Source organism: Rutidosis leptorrhynchoides, chromosome 3 (genome assembly GCF_046630445.1).
Source record: "Rutidosis leptorrhynchoides isolate AG116_Rl617_1_P2 chromosome 3, CSIRO_AGI_Rlap_v1, whole genome shotgun sequence".
Taxonomy (NCBI): Eukaryota; Viridiplantae; Streptophyta; class Magnoliopsida; order Asterales; family Asteraceae; genus Rutidosis; species Rutidosis leptorrhynchoides.
The window spans coordinates 614,930,570-614,947,996 of NC_092335.1; the positions used below are offsets into that span (position 1 = coordinate 614,930,570).

At 32.3% G+C, this 17,427-nt stretch overlaps 2 protein-coding genes across 2 annotated transcripts; both read right to left on the reverse strand.

The window, feature by feature from the left end:
* Positions 1 to 951: 951 nt before the first annotated feature.
* Positions 952 to 3,853, reverse strand: LOC139902953 (ACT domain-containing protein ACR3-like). Its single transcript, XM_071885676.1, has 7 exons — positions 3,530 to 3,853; positions 3,250 to 3,295; positions 2,965 to 3,079; positions 2,769 to 2,836; positions 1,951 to 2,568; positions 1,716 to 1,820; positions 952 to 1,464 (listed from the first exon to the last, which is right to left on the reverse strand). The coding sequence occupies exons 1-7, from the start codon at positions 3,598 to 3,600 to the stop codon at positions 1,150 to 1,152; spliced, it is 1,338 nt and encodes a 445-aa protein (XP_071741777.1). The 5' UTR covers positions 3,601 to 3,853; the 3' UTR covers positions 952 to 1,149.
* An 887-nt stretch (positions 3,854 to 4,740) lies between these two features.
* On the reverse strand, positions 4,741 to 15,508 carry LOC139902954 (2-oxoisovalerate dehydrogenase subunit alpha 1, mitochondrial-like). The gene is made up of 6 exons (XM_071885677.1): positions 15,162 to 15,508; positions 6,025 to 6,162; positions 5,648 to 5,830; positions 5,406 to 5,563; positions 5,178 to 5,277; positions 4,741 to 5,056 (listed from the first exon to the last, which is right to left on the reverse strand). The coding sequence occupies exons 1-6, from the start codon at positions 15,357 to 15,359 to the stop codon at positions 4,832 to 4,834; spliced, it is 1,002 nt and encodes a 333-aa protein (XP_071741778.1). The 5' UTR covers positions 15,360 to 15,508; the 3' UTR covers positions 4,741 to 4,831.
* Between the last annotated feature and the right edge of the window lie 1,919 nt (positions 15,509 to 17,427).

Here is a 17,427-nt window from a genome sequence, read left to right on the forward strand (position 1 = left end):
CCTCGCTCGTCTTGAAACCAGAATCTCTAACATAAAATTAATCGCCGAAACAGATTTGAAAGAGATAACTTGGGATAATCTGATTAATTGAAATCCAGCCCTGAACTACAAGTAACCTAAATAACCTTAGTCACCTCCCCCACCAAATACTTGCACACAATAAAGGTTGAACACCCAGTGCATAAGACCTTGAGTCGACAGTCAATCAATACTTAAATAAGTGCGACAAAATAGAACCTGCAACGGGTTAGTCAACTTCGCACGAGATCTCAAAAGGATACGTGCTACTCCTACAGCTTCCCTTCCCCATGGTTTAAAGAGCTTGCCTTAGGCTAACACCCCAAAGAAAAAAGATCAGGGGATGTATTGATCCCCTGATAAAGAACACGAATCCAGCAGGTAAACTTTAGCATGCTAAAAGACCGCGTTCCGAGGAAACACCGAGTAAAGACCGCGTGCTAAGGAAACACCGAGGAAACTTTTGCATGAATTGGGTGGCGCTTCAGCTAGATATAGGACGGAAATCGTGAAGGAATTAGAGTAAAAGGCATATCACCAAGACGAGGCCAAACGCAGTTTTCAATTAAAACACCAATATCACCAAACACCACTCAAATTATCGACCAAACACCACGTAAACCCATAAATTTACCACACAAAAGCAAAAAAGTCACCATAGCCAACATACCACCTAAAAACAAATTAATTTACCCCGAAATTTCAAAAAACCGACAAACAACAATAGGAAATCAGGCCATCGGAAACAAAGTACCAACAACAATATCTTACTAGATAACAGGATGTTACACTAAGAGTGTAAGGGAGGAGGTGAGAGTAGATATAGCAAGTATTTACAATGCTACTGTATTACATGACTTGTGACTCGCTCTCTCGAACAGACCTATGGTAGAACAAAACATACAGATACAGATCACTATTAAAACAACCTTCGTAACATAAGCACAACTCAGTATTATTTACTAATTACTAACAAGTGGCTTATCAAGCATCAAACCGTTTACAAAGGGAAAAGGAGACACGATTACATGTGAAAGTAAACTGGCCTGCTCATAAGCTATCGTACACCAATAATTATTCTATTTATTTTCTGTACAATATATATATCAAACACATAATCCACACGAAGTTTCAAGGCAAAAACCTTTCGAATAAGCTTCCAAATGAAAAGCTGGTTTTAGTTCTTGCTTTGGGTGCCTTTAAGCTCAAAGGGGCTTTTTTGACACTTAGCATCATCGACTGTCCAATTTCCTTTCTAAGTCTTTCGATAGTTTTCATGTCTACTGGATTTCCAGAAGCATCTCTTACGTAAAAAATGTTGACGGCTTGTTCCCCGACTGTTGTCACGCCTGCTCTTGACACAGAAAGCCCGTTTTCACGTAGCACTCGGGTCACTTCTGAAAGTAGTCCTACACGGTCTTTTGCACACAATTCTAGGCTAAGACCCTTTGATCACAAAATAATAAAGAAACTTAGACATATAGTAATTGGTAGTAATCCGTTGTGTGTTTTCAAAATGGGTTAAAAAAATTTAGATACAAATTAAAATCCCAAATAGGTCAAAACTTGAAAGTTGCCCAAAATGTATTTTTTGATGCATATAACCCAAATCGACCTAATAGTAAAAGAATCAAATTTACCACCTCTACAAACAGGTTGCTGTCAACTAAAATACTGAATATGTTGTTATTACTTACCTCGCTTACTCTATGCAGTATTGCAGCCTCAATACACTTGGTGACCCTTTCTTCCTCACCGTCAGTATTAACAGGGGAACCATCAATATGACGTATATAATACTCCTGCACGTAAAAAAAAAAAAAAAAACCATCAACCCATTTCACTTAATATTTTGTTTCATTAATTAATACATTTTTATATCTTATCCAAATCCAAATGGTAACATATCATTGTAGTTCATATTAAGCATACCTGTGTTGCATATGGTCTATCAGATGATATCGTAGCATGAAAAACAACATATTTCATGTCTGTAAGTGTGCAGACAATATCAAACATAAGTTTTGGCCTATCTCTGCACCTCACAGTAACCACCGAATAACCCTTCTCTAAACACCGATCGATTGAAATTTTAAGCTCTAGAAATGCAACACAATCAGCCTCATTAGTCAACCCTTTGACATCGTAATCCATTTCAGCAAACAACATCTGGTGCAATCGACGATCAATGTGAGTCAACCCCATTGAGAAATTAGTATGACCCATTTTATCATCATCTCCACACACACGAAGGATATTCTTGAGTTGTTCTTCCATAACAGATAATCTGGTTGGATCGTTCATTGCATGAGAAGCAGAATCGTCATTTAAATAAACTACACATGCGATTTTCATGTTGTGGGTCCACACTTCGGCGGCAGAAAAGTTAAATTTGAGGTTTGCAATTACAGCAGAGATTTCTGATAATAGACCAGGGCGGTCCCTACCAACAAGCTCTATGGCTGTGTAGTCCCCCATTGAGTGGATTCCGACCCGTTTTGCAGGCCATGTTTTACTTTCATCCGCCGTGCGGCCTTTTGGACCCAGAGCCTAATAAGACAAATCACATTAGTTACATATACATTATGGATGACTTTCAACCCATTTGACTCGTTTAATTCTACATGGGTCAGTTTTGGTTGCCTTTTATCTCAAACGGGTCAAATATGTTTTTAAAGCATAGAATCTAATATATCATTTCATTTCAAAGATTTGTAAATGTTACTGAAATAACATAAGCAAAAACTTACCTTTTCTATGTATTCGATTGTAAGGTTGTCTGTTATTTTATTTCCTTGTTGGTCCGTTACATGAAACACTGCAGAAGAATATAAGGAAACAATAACTAGCCATATTATAGGATATATATATAGCATTTATATACATAGAAAAACATCTATCAATAAAAAAACACAGTTGGACAAGAAAAACATGGCAGAAACATACCGTCCATGAACCATCCACCATCAGAGGAAATATATGCTTTAGTAATAATGAGATCGAGGTCTGCTAGAATTTGGACGACTTCGAGCAGTATTCCAGGCTTATTTACACTGTCAACCTAACAAAAATTAAAAAAAAAAATTGATAAACAAAAATTAGAAGGTATTCTATTGACACACAATTGTGACTAAAGATTGGTGTTCTTTTAATATGACTACTTATTAGAAAATATGGTATCCGCGTTATAATATATACTCCGTAATAGATGTAGATATGTCACGTGATTACCTTAACTAAAGTACACTCACCACAACTATCGTTATCCACGTTAACCCTGCAAATGTAGAGCAAGTATAGGCGGTATTAGAAGAAACACAATTCTTTGAAATGTTTTAGAATTATCGAATTCATAATTCATAATATCAAATATAATATGTTAATACATGCAGAACAATACTAATTGAATAATATTATGATCACAGCATCACTAATATTGAATGTCCATGGAAATATAAACATATAATCATGGGTTGATATTGAGTTTCAAGGGTATTTTAGTCATTCTTACCTTGGAGGATTTATTCTGATGCTTAAGCTTTCGTACTCAGGGTCAAAGTATGGCAATCCCCCAGGAGCCATGACGATGCAGGTGTAATTTACAGCAATGTAGCCCACTGTATAATTACATAGTTTTCAGTTTCTATCCAAGTTAAATTAAGTATGTACCAACGTCAAATCACATATTGCTACTCGATAACTAGTGCACCCTGAGACTAATCAACAACAGCATTAGTTAATCACACAACGATGAAGTAGTTGAACAAACATACACCATACCTAAAATCATGCATATATCAGCGATAACTTTTTATCAAATCTCAAAGTTAAACATAACTACATAAGTAGTATGTTTAGTATCAACAAATATTCATAATTATAACTCAAATCGGTTTGATTTGAGTTATAATTATTGTTGAGTGCAAACCCGCATCCCACTAAAAATAGTAACAAAAATAATGTCCGGATATATGTTACTTCCTGTAGCACCAATTTGTTTTAAAATACTAAGAACTGAGTGGGCTTTTGTGTTGGACTTTATGTTGGGCTAAAGCGGTCCAAACAAATGGTATCAGAGAGCTACAGTTGTAGTCTAGATGTGGATGTGGATGATGCAATATCGACATTACATCGAAGTAACCCTCACTTATTATTCTTTTTGTTAAAATAATATAACAATAATTTTCAGTATAGTTGATAAATTTATGTTCAGAAAACAAAAGTTTAAAACTTGAGTATTGTGTTGTGTTGTGCTATGCAACACCCAACACACATCAATTGAGCTGTATAAAGAAAATACCTCTTTTCTAACGTTGGCTCGAAATTCAGATTCTTCTTCATCACTCCACCAACCTTTTCTCTGGACCCATTTTCTGAACATCGATACAGGATTTCGAGCTGTTTTCCAGTTTTCAATTTCATCAATCGGCCGGTACTTTGTTGAATCATCAGATGTAGAGTGATGTCCTACTCTATATGTAAGCGCCTTATGTCATACATATAAAGATGATTGTGTAAGATTAGATGGAATGTTATTGATGATACGAATAAGATTCTATATGTAAGCGCCTTATGTCATACAGTTCAAATGTCTGTTTAACTAATCTAAACAATATAACACAACAACAAAAACTAAGATTATAAACTGTAGATTATATTTTGAACTTAGTATTTATTCAGTGTGCAGTAATCTAAAATATGTGGTTTGAAGTAAGTTTTAAGCTTTAAAAATAGACTCTTAATGATTTTGAACTCATTCAACACATTGGCCTTATCTTTAAAGCTTTAATTTTCACCCGTCCAATTTAACACATTACAGATTAACAACCTGAATCGACTCATTCATAAGTAAATGGGTCAATTTATCACCACTACTTAAGCTTATCAATACCAAATTCACTAAAAAGGTCGAGTGAAAAGAAGTACTTCGAAATTGTTCAGTAACAGGAGTGCTAATCGCCCATCCGTTGTTGCGACATAAAAAAACAACAGGGGCTTCCATAACTGCTGCAAAATTTAGACTAGCATGGAAGTCTCCCTATTAAAGAATTAAACACACTTTTAGAACATCACCAACATGAAACAATATAATATAAGTATATAAATATGTACTATCCCACATGTGAAAGGTACAAATTAATATGTACAGAATTTTGTACCTCGCTTGTACTGCCGTCCCCGAAATAGGTTACCACACATGCATCTTTATTATCCATTTTTAGTGAGTAAGCAGCACCAACAGCCTGAGGAAGCTGAGTCCTAAGAAAATAATGATTAATAACGTACAAATTAGCTATAGCTATTTTCTGCATATTATACAAAGTAATAAATATATAAAAGCGATTGTTAAAAGGGTAACATGTTAATGTATATCAGCAATAACTCACGCAATAGGTGATGATATAGTGAAGTAATTATGTTTCTTGGATCCATAATGAATCGGCATTTGCCTGCCTTTCCCATAATCATTTCTGTTTCCGAAGCATTGATTAACAAATTCGTGTAACGTAAAACCACGCCACAACAACACTCCTGGTTCTCGATACTGCATTTTCAAATTTAATATAATATTAAAACCTGAATATATAACCTCAAGAATCAAGATTAAATTAAGCTAAAGAAATGGTACCTGTGGCATAATCAAGTCATCACCGCTAAGGGCTGCAGCTGATGCTAAACTGATAGCTTCTTCACCATATGAAGTAAGATAAAAAGATATTCTCCCTTGCCTTTGTGCTTCATACAAAATTGTATCCATAGTTTGCAGTTTAAGCATGCCACTGTACATCTTCACTGCTAGTTCCTTATTCACCTAAATGTCAAGAAACATAATGGTAAATATAGAGGGGTCATGCGGGAAAAAAAAATGGGTGGTGATCTGTACACCATCACGTTTGAGCGATACACCACTTTAAAAAGTGTAATTGATGGTGTAAAGCTAAATTGTGATGGCATACAAATCACCAACATGAAAAGTAACAAGTTTTTATGAGTGTAGATGTGTACATGTTGATATTGGCTAGATGAAAGTGGATAGCCGTTGTCATCAAGGACTCGATAACACTGCACCCTCTTTTTCGATGACTTGTGAAGGAATGACATTTCAGAAGTGAAGCCAACCCGACCACCAGGAAAATCGACACCCTGTTTGAGTCAGAAACAGTTGCAATTAAAGATTTTGATGAGTAAACTAATTGGCATAGCCATTAAAATAAAAATACGTTGTCAAACATTGGGTTAAATTAATAGTTTTGATCATCATATATGTAGTTAAAGCTATGATAAAATGTTACAAAACATGCTCCTAGAAAATTGAGTTAATAAGATCTGTCTATGACTAGAAGTTCAAAGATGGAATTAAACTAATTTAATGAAACTATTGTTAGACATTATGGACCTCAAACAAGAGGTGTGATTAATCGCAATCACAAAGCCACAACAACAACAAGCAGAACAAGCATAAAATTATAAATAATATATGTGACACAAGGATTTAACGTGGTTATATCCTAGCTCCAATCACATGAGTTTAGTCTATGACCACAAATCAAAGTTTTTACATATTAATTATCGTGCACACAGTTACAGGAGGCTAGGTTTACATTACATAAGTAAAATATAAAACCCTTTGGCTTTACCAATTAGTTTCCTAATCAACAACAAAAACATTCCAAAAATCACATTGCCTAAAACTTGGTTATCAAGCAAAACTGGTAGCACAACTTCCCATGGGAGATTATCTCCCTGAAAAAGAGACACATCCTATACGGGTAAACATCTCCCAATACAGGAGAGCCTTATGTTCAACTACTTTTTGTATCTTCGATCAAGCTTCACATCTCAACTATCTCCCACTTGAATATTGAATGAACCCAACTCTCAACCGTCCAACTATGCTCAAACACATACAACAACTCTCGATAAGCTAACTAAAAATCCTTTTGATACCACCAGATAAACAACCCGGGTCACGCCGAACTTCCACACCGCTTCGCCATGGGAGAAGGAAGTCTTTCGACATCAAAAACACAGATGAGCAATAATTCAGTTATTCGCTTGAGCCATCATGGTTTCTGCACCACCATTTTCGTACACCAGAAGATCATCTTCTTACACTAGAAGATACATTGAAGTGTGTGAGACTTCAAGTATATGATACTAACATGAGACTGAACCGCCTCACTCATCCACTGCAAGAAACATGGTCATTTGTGACGATCTTTTAGTGACAACTTATTATTTGACCACTAATAATGCTTTTGTAGTTATCATAAAAAGTCGTTATAAAATTTTGGTCATTAATGATATTAGTGACTAAACAAATGGTCTATAGTGACCAATTTGTTTATTTTGGTATATAATAATGTTTTGTGACAGATCTATGGTAACGAGAAGTGATCAACCTATTTTGGTCATTAACTTGACTTAATGACCAATTTAGTGTTATTAGTGACGAATAACCCTTGTTACTGAAGTCCTTTTTTCTTGTAGTGATCGCTCTAGCCACTCCGATCCTACCATCGACATGTCAAGGATCACACGTAATAGGGTGTGTTTGGATGAAACTAGTTGGAGCTTAAGCTTTTGAGATAGAGCTGGAGCTTATTTTTGAAGCTGGTAGCTGGAGCTTATTATTTTTTATAAGTGTTTGGTAAACTAGCTGGAGCTTATTTTTCAATTCATAAGCTCTACTTTTTTTCATAAGCTACTATAAGTAGCTTATTTTTTAAGAGCTTATGAAATTAATAAGCTCTATTTTTAATGTCAACCAAACAAAGCATATGACTTGTAGCTTATTAAAATCATAAGCTCAAACTCCTATAAGCTCCCATAAGCTCTCATAAGCTCGTCACCCAAACACACCTTATCTCTGATTTTCCTTTTCAGTAATCAGAAAATCCTGACAGAAGACCCCGTAGACTATTCATCAAGAAAACGCAGTCACAACCTTAAAATCTATATCATTCAACTTTTCGCTTTACTCTAGTACAATGACCCATCCAGATAGCGCTATGAAATTCACGTACACAACTTCTCATTTCCATGTACGCTCTCACTATCCGCAATCACAACCTTGAAATCTACATCTTTCAAATTCTCCTTCTTGTCACCCAGTCTGTTTCTATCCACAATTCAAATGCAGTTTTGTTTTACTTAAGTTTGATTTATTTAAAATCAAATCACAAGCTTTCCTACAAAGTTCTCAATTGTTAAGCCAAGAGTTTATTCATCATGTCAAATAGTATAATTGGTACAAACAAGACAACAACAAAACTCAATCTCATATATGTGGAAAATAATTGGTATAAACGTGAACCCTAAGAATTAATATCACAAAAGAATATTTTAAAAATTTAAATTGTAAAATGCAAGTGTGAACCTAAGATATTGCAAAAAAAAAAAGCTAAAAAGGCTGATGCTACAAGCATGAAGAACTTAAAGTAACTACTACTCGTACATTCTGTATTGAATTCCGTTGTTAAATATAGACAAAAAAGATTCACAAAAGGTAAAAAACACATTAATAAATAATTAAATTATATCAAGGAGATTGTTAAACGTTGGAAAAATGTTTAATCATATCGTATATAACTTAACTAGTTTTATGAGCCCGTCCGTTGGACGGAAATTGTAATATTTATTTTTAAAATAATTAGTATTTACGACAATTACAGATGTTTTCGATCAAATGTAGACTATAATTAGGAAATGAAAACGTAACAAAATTAGAATCGTTACATGATATCTTCTATGGAAGCGCCTGTGAAAGAGCCCGTACATTCGGTTTCAAAATTGAAATTCAATTGACGAATCAAAAATCAGTATTTATTAAACTTAAATCATACAACAAACAAAATCATAATAATGTTAATACTTCCGTATGACATATAATTTATAATTATGTATATATATATAAAACATGTGTTCAAATCATACTATAATTGTTATGTATGAACTATAGTTTAAATCAATTTACTATAGAAACTTAAATCTGATCGGATTCTTATTCTATTTCTATTCTAGATATAGGATTCTATTCTATTTCTATTCTAGATATAAATATGAACAAAGAATTCCAAAATAAAAACTTATTTAATTGTAATCTTGTTCCGTTTTCTATAAACATTTGAATATATCATATATAGATAAATTCATTAATGTATTTTTTGATATATAAAAGGTAAAAATTTAAGATCAATAATTTAAATAAAGAAAATATTGACCAAAATTTATTAACAATCATTATATTGAGTTTATAATCGTTCGATTTTTCCCACAAAAAGCTTATGGAAATTTATGTATCGTAAAAATATTTGGGATACTTATGACATGTTTCCTAAAAGCTGCTAAATTTATTTAACATTTCGGAGCATTTGATATCCTAACATAATCCTAATCGCCTCATTAATAGGTAAGTGGGTTATAAATCTATTATAATCATTATAAAATTATAAATAGATAGATACACAATCATATTATTTAATTCAGTTTAATTGAGAAAATGACACGTAGGATTATTTAAATCAGATTAATTGAGAAATTAACACGTAAGACTATTGTCACACGCTTTATAATAATGTATAGATAGATCATGGTTTAAAAAAACGGCCGCCCCGTACGCCTTGAGGCGCGCCTCAATGCTATTTTCGAATATTCCGTTTTGAAACGTCCGCCTCAAAGGCCAATTAAAGCGTACGCCTCAAATGGGAGAGGCGGTTCGATTTTGGTACGCCTCACAGGTAAGTGAAAAACGTAGGCCTCATGTTCACAGCCGGTCAACGGCGGTCAAACAACATTTAACGGTGTCGGAAAACTTAGATGTTGCCGGAATCGAGTAAAGATGAGGAAGGAGAACACGAAAATCAAATAGAAGAGAAGATAGGAAGAAAAAAAAATTGAAACCTGTAAAATTCGGTGACCGGAGTTGGGGCTTTTGTTCTTGGAAGAATATTTCGTTAGGCATGGGTTATTGAAGCATCCCAAAATCAGACATAGTTTAATGAATTCTTTGAGGTACTTGTCTGGTACTCGATCAATGGAAGAGAAAAGAAGGAGAATGATCTTTTTAGATCATCATAATAATGATAATGATGATGATGATATGTATAATAATAAAGAAAGAGAAAAGAAGGAAACAAGTAATCTTTCTAGATTACTGTTGTCTGGTAGATATTTTAAGTACCTTGTATTTATTTATTTTTTTCTTTTATCAAATAACAATAATAGCCCCTCAACTTCTACCAAACTTCAATACCAAGAACAAACTAGATATGAACTCTTAAACCTTTAATTAAATGACATTAACAGCCCCTGTTAATTTTTTATGTATTTTTTAACTCCGCCTCGAACGTACGCCTCGGTTCGCCTCTAGTCGTACGCCTCGCCTCACAGAAGAGAAACGCCTCGAGGCACGTTTCCGTTTTTTTAAACCTTGAGATAGATAGATAGATTACTTACGTACAATATCCAATTATAAAGAAAAAAATACTTATATTAAATTTAAATATAGAGTAACTAATAAAAAAATATTTATGAATTAATTCAACCATTTAGTTTATATAATTAAATTTAATAAGTTTAAACGTAATCTATCTTTAAGGGGAGTTTGGATACGAAATTTTACTGCAAAACGAAAGTACAAAATTTGGTACACCTAAAAGTTGGTGGGTATCAACTATCAAGATTAAGATAGAATGTTGAACCTCTATGCAGGTAAGTTCCATTTAAATAAAATACACCTATAAATAAATTCAGGTCCATTTTTTTACATGAAATACAGCTACAACTTCTGGTAACCTGGTATAACATATTACAAAATATTACTCCGTATGTGATTTAGCTTTTATTAGGATTTTCAAAAAAATCTTCGAACAAATATTATATTATTAAAATTATTATTTCCTTTTTCTTTTATCTACATCATCATTAAATAAACTCCTACTCCATTTTTTATTTTTATTTTTTAAAGCAGCAAAACACCTCTATTACTAAAACACAGGAGTACAACTCGGCATATTTACAACAGTCTTACAAGCAGAATAACAGATAGAATAAGCTTACAAGCAGAATAACAGATAGAATAAGCTGTACACAGTGGCGGATCCAGAAAAAATTTTCACCAGGGGCGAATTCTTTTTTAAAACGTAGGGAATTTTTATTTTGCAAAATATAGAGGTTTTGGGGCAAAATATAGAGTTTTTTTGAGCAAAATTTGAAGGTATTTGGGCAAAATACGAAGGTTTTTGGCAAAATATGGAGGTTTTGGGGCAAAATATGAAGGGTTTGGGGCAAAAATTTTTTTCCACCGGGGCAAAATCGAAAAATCGAAAAATCAAAAAAATTTGCACTAAAATTTCGAAATCCGCCGGCCCCCCCTCTCTTAACACATTGGATCCGCCAATGGATGTATATATCTATTCCTAACATTTATCTAACAAATGAAATTGCTTGTATTAGACACGCGAAAACCAACACCTGAGCACGAAAGTTACGAACCAGCTCAGCCCACCCCCTGTATGATGGGATGCAAAGCTACATGCCCGAGGATTGGTGAGCCATTGAAGCCAATCGAAGTCTAATACAAGTTTGATTTTAAGGAGTGACTTTTATAAAACTTTTTATACGAATATGATATATCGTTCTTTTTTTTCTTTTTCTTTTTTTGTGAAAAAAGACAACTTTTAACAACTATCAATTATATATATTTTTTTTAAATCATTTTTGGATATGAATCGTATTTTAACTATTTATAAAAAATATTACCCTGTCGCAATACTAGGGTTTCCTACCTCGTGATTGTAAAACTTATACTTTTGATCTTTCTGTTTGGAACGCATTTTATTTTACAATTTTTTTTGGATGTTAAATATCACAAATACAATTTGATGAGTTAATTTTTATTGGCGTATGTGATTTAGCCATTTTGAGAGGATTGTAAACGACATTATCAATCTTCAGTATTAATTATTAATTATGTATTAAGCTTTATTATTATTTTTAATACACAGCAAAATACATACAGTAATATATATATATATATATATATATATATATATATACATAGGGAGAGAATTCAGTGAAATTTTTTTTAGTGTGAGAATTCTAGGAACTCTAAAAACACTCCAAATACACTGAAATTCGAGCAAAAGACGAGCAAAAAAAAAGAAATTCGAGCAAAAATCAAAAATACGGACAAACAAAAAAATTTCATAGTCGAGCAAAAAAAAATTTTTTTTTTTTTTCGAATTTCAAAAAGTAGAACACATTTTTGTTCGAATATCAGCATTTTTGTTCGACTACCCGTGTGTTCTACATTTTTTTGTTCGACTATCAAAAATGTAGAACACAAAATTGTTCGCCCGCCTTTTTTTTTGTTCGAATATCACTTTTTTTGTTCGCCATTGTCCCATTTTTTGCTCGAATTGCTTTTTTTGTTCGCCCGTGTCCCATTTTTGCTCGAATTTCCCTTTTTTTGCTAGAATTCCCCTTTTTTGCTCGAATTTCAGTTATTTTTTAGTTCTCAAGGTTCTCACACAAAAAAAGTTCTCATTTGATCCCTCTAATATATATATATATATATATATATATATATATATATATATATATATATATATATATAAGCGCGTGATGACAATAATCCTACGTGTCAATTTTTCATTAATTCTTGTCACGTGTCAACTCCTCCTTTATTCTTGTCTTGTGTCACTCAATCAATTATTTCCATATATTAATTTAATATATATTTTCTTATATTTAATTAAATTACATTAATATAATATTTGTAGAATATTATTATATAAACGAACGGGCTCATGTTTGTCAACTGAAGTTAAAATAGTTATTTGGTAATCTTTAAAGATATTTAAATGTATGTCTACTCTGATTCGTTTGAGATTTGGACATAATGAAATTAATTGATAGATAAAAAAGAGATGTACATGAGATATTATTCTTAACGGTCGATTTTAAGACAACTTTTTAGGGTCTCGTGTTTGGTGTTTTATCGATGGTTTGTTAATTGAAGTTAAACTGGTTTCAACGGACGGACTCATAATGTATGTGTTAGTATTCAATACTAATGTTTTCGATACAAATGTTATCAGTAATAAGAGTTTTTTTATTGTAATTATATTATACATTTGATAACTATAAATATTAACATTATCGACTACTAATTTATAAAAATGTCGTGCAACGCACGGGCTCATAAAACTAGTATATATATATATATATATATATATATATATATATATATATATATATATATATATATATATATATATATATATATATATTACATGGTATTATATTACATATTACATAATCACATACATTTAGGATTTTATAATGAGATGTGATGCTCACATACCAGTTTTTGATCCATACACATTTTTTACCAAAAAATTTACAATTATGTTCTTAAATTTATCTTGGGACTTGAACCCCTGTTAGTGTAAGTAATGACTTAATAGTCAATTAAGTGTGTATGGATCAATATTGAGTGTGTGAGCATCATCTACCTTTTATAATACGGTACCTTTTATAATACGGAGTATAAGTTTAAAACAAAAATATTAAAAAAATATATATTACTCCGTAGATTACTATTTATTGACGCGAGCTAGGAGATAAGTGAAGGAAATCAAACTTTATCTAGTCTACGATTCCTATTCTATCATCGAGTCAAGCTTACGTGAGTCCCTACTTAATAATATAGCACATGGAAAGTACTTTTTTTATATTACTCCATTAAATATTAAATATATAATATATACGGAGTAACATATATTAAATAAAATAATTTAACATATACTCACATATAATAATATGAAATTTACATGATTAGTATTTTAGAAATTTCAAAGTGTTGTTCAGAATTAAAAAAAAAAAAAAAAAGAAAAAAAGAAAAAACATGATCAATACTATAATACTTTCACTAATAATATGACAATTTTACACTTATTTTTCACACGACGTTTTGTTGCAACCAATGCATCATCATCATCATCTAAGTAAAATCAATCAATTATATTCATCCATTTATCTATTTTATAACGTCTTTATGAATTAATGTAGATCTAAATCTAAATATATAATATATTAAACTAAATATTAGTTCTGCATAATAATTTAACTTCAACTTTAGTGCACACTTCTTGACTTTTTTGTAAAAAAAAAAAAAAAAAAAAAAAAAAAAAAAAAAGGAGAAAAATTAACTTTTGCATTTCTCACATACAAACAGAGAGTATCACATGACATAATACTCAACGTGGCACAATTATCGGACACCATCGTCTACATGTAAATTAATGCTCTTAATAAACATTTATCAGGAAATGTTTTTTGTTCGGTGGTTTTGGCACTTTTTTTTTTTTTTTTTTTTTTTTTTTTTTTTTTGAAAAGCAAAAATATTATTATTATTATATGGAATATTACAATACAAGTTCCTATATGCTTTTATACAATGCTATAAACGAAACGGATCAGCTGAGAAAATATGGAATAATTATCTGAACTTATGATCGGGGGAGACGTAGACTAGATAACACTACGAGGGACGAACTTGCGTAAAAGAACAACAAGCGGGGAAGGAGGGGACAACCGTGCCGATCAAGCGACTACAAAGTTGACACACAACCAACCCATTTAATCTAACCCACATAGGCTATATAGAATAACGAAACCATCCCGATTTGAATTAAGTTATGTTAACCGACGCCTATGCGGTTTGAAGGAGGTGACACGTAAAATGACGGGTTGAGTAGCCATTGATGCCAATCGATAGGTGTTTTCTTCCGTGAGCGATTTGAGATCCAGCTAAAGCTTTGAGATTGGATCTCGGAGATTATCACAGCGGGGTTCCATATTTTTCCGGAAAAAATCTTTAAGTTCCTATGTTTCCAAATAATGTAGCACTTAAATATTTTCGTGTTTGTTTGATTTGATTTGTACCAATGTTGCTAAGATTAGGCTTAATAGATGTTACAATATGAACGTTCAACTAAATCATAAGATATATATCCAACCAGATTAGTTAGAGTAATACATCACTAGTAACTCAACCGATCTTTCGATCATTTCAACTTAATTTATATATTTTTTGAAAGAAAAAAAAAAAATAGGTGATAGAAAATTAGTGTTACCTGGTTTTGTTCTTCGTCATCATCGCTAGAAACGAGATCCAACTGTTGCCCAGCTTTCGACGATTCAAAACGTCGGTATCCAAAAATATTTGCCGGTGACGAGTCGCCGTTAATTAACGGTCGTAAGGATCGGAAAGTAGTAGTAGAAACCGTAAAGTAATTAGCGACTCTTTTACCAACAAACTGCCATATTGCCATGTTGTAGTGAAAAACAATAGCTTAACAGTTGGGTGTACATGAACTATTTTTTTTTATAGTATAAAAGACTAGAAAATATTTTAAGGCTATTAGATAACGGCAGTTAAAATGTTGATTTATTTGTGAGTAATTTCATGAGATGCGTGCACCTATGTGGCATTGCAATCTCTACGAGTGGCCGAGAACTTATGCGTGCACTTATAAGGTACTTCGAATCGAAATAATAATTGTAGAGAAACTACTATTGTCGTACGTGTATCTTATTTTCTCCTTTTAGAAAAAAGACAAAATTGCGCGAATTGCCCATCAACTTTGTAACAAAAAGCATGATAAACCGTTATCTTTTTTTTCCGACCCAGATGACTTTGAACTATCAACATATAGCACCAATGGCCCAACCACTAAACTCTGTTAGATCTGGCCCGTTAATGTTATGTCACGTGATAAGCTTGTGAGGGTAATATAGTCCACACAGTATTGCAGTCCACGTTTCATTGTATATCAAAAAATTGTTTTGCGGTTTACATGTTCTGTTTCATATGTACGTAAACCCTACTTTCTCCTACAATCGACTGTAACTAAAACCTAAAAATAATACGATCAAACACACAAAAGATGCCAATTGATTCATTCTATTCGATCAGATTCGACTATGGGATCGATAAATTGATGGAATTGTATGGTAAGTTTTTTTTTTTCTTCACGTGTTAATCAATTTTTTTCCAGTTCTATAAATGTAATGGTGTATGGTGGTTAATTATCTATTTTTAATCTATAAATGTAACACTGTATGATGTAACAGTTATGATGGTGTAAATGTAACAGTGTTTTTAATCTGCTCCTGTTTTTAATCTATAATGTAACAGTGTTTTTAATATGCTCCTGTTTTTAATCTATAATGTAACAGTTATGATGGTGTTTTAATTTGCTCATGTTTTTTAATCTGCTCGTGTTTTAATCTGCCCATGTGCAAACACCATTATAAACTTGCATAAACATAAACAAGTGTATAATGTAAGTGTCATTATACACTTGATTAAAGACTTGCATAACCATTGTTGCTTAAAAAAAACAAACAGAAAAAAAAAAAAAAAAAACCTAGCTTAACAACAGCCGGTTGATCCATCAAGTGTATATTGAACAAGTGTATTCCCATGTTTACACACCACTCTAATCCATAAATATTCTACTGCAACAGTTTTTAATCCATAATCCTTATTAGTTTTTTATATGAATTTTTTTTGTTACAGCTGAGAGTCCTTCAAAGTTTACATTAAAGTTACATCATGGTGGTGTGTTGAGTAAACCACCAAAAATAGAGTATTTGAATGGTAAGATAAGTTTATATGATGGTGTTGATAGCTTTGAATTTGATGTGAAAAGCCATGAAGAAGAATTAGAGTGGTTAGGATATGATTTGTCTAAGAGGTTGAAATATTATTTTCTGTTGCCTGAATCCGATATGGACAACGGATTACATACTTTTGTCAATGATGAAGATGTGAATGTACTGAGAAGTTATGTTGTTACTCATAAGGAGATAAGCATGTTTTTTGAATATGAGGAAGAAGTACTTGGATCAAGTCAATTTAGTTGTTTGGATGATTTAGCAACTCAGATTCCTAGTGTTGTTGAAGAAACTAAAGGGCAGCTGAAAGAAAAACAGAAAACAATTGATGGTGTTCTTGAATATTATAGTGATGATGAGGATTACTTAGTTGATGAGGATAATGATTTTGAAGATGTTGATATAGACATGTCTGAATTTCACTTTTCTATAGATAAGGATGTTGAGTTCATGGGTAATGCTAGTCAATCAGTTCCAGAAGTTGCCTCAAGTGATAAATCCATTGTCATTGTTGAAGAGTTGAGCAATGATGAGTTTGACAGTGATTATGAGGGTGTATTTGTTGATGAAAAAATAAGAAAGAAAAAGATTAATGAAGCAAGATTGCAACAGAAAGAAGATGAAAATGTTGGTAGTACTTATTTTTATCCTGGGCAAGAGTTTGGTACCAAAGATGAAGTTAAAGAATTAGTGAGAATGCATGCAGTGGAAACAAGAAGG

What these genes read in the sequence shown, in the direction of transcription:
- LOC139902953 (XM_071885676.1), bottom strand. Translation starts at nt 3,600, where the DNA reads ATGGCTCCTGGGGGATTGCCATACTTTGACCCTGAGTACGAAAGCTTA. An exon ending in GTGAGTGTACTTTAGTTAAG is followed by an intron (nt 3,080 to 3,249) that starts GTAATCACGTGA and finishes AATTTTTGTTAG; the next exon opens with GTTGACAGTGTAAATAAGCC. An exon ending in TGGTGGATGGTTCATGGACG is followed by an intron (nt 2,837 to 2,964) that starts GTATGTTTCTGC and finishes ATTCTTCTGCAG; the next exon opens with TGTTTCATGTAACGGACCAA.
- LOC139902954 (XM_071885677.1), bottom strand. Translation starts at nt 15,359, where the DNA reads ATGGCAATATGGCAGTTTGTTGGTAAAAGAGTCGCTAATTACTTTACG. An exon ending in ATGACGAAGAACAAAACCAG is followed by an intron (nt 6,163 to 15,161) that starts GTAACACTAATT and finishes TGACTCAAACAG; the next exon opens with GGTGTCGATTTTCCTGGTGG. An exon ending in ACTATATCATCACCTATTGC is followed by an intron (nt 5,278 to 5,405) that starts GTGAGTTATTGC and finishes TTATTTTCTTAG; the next exon opens with GACTCAGCTTCCTCAGGCTG.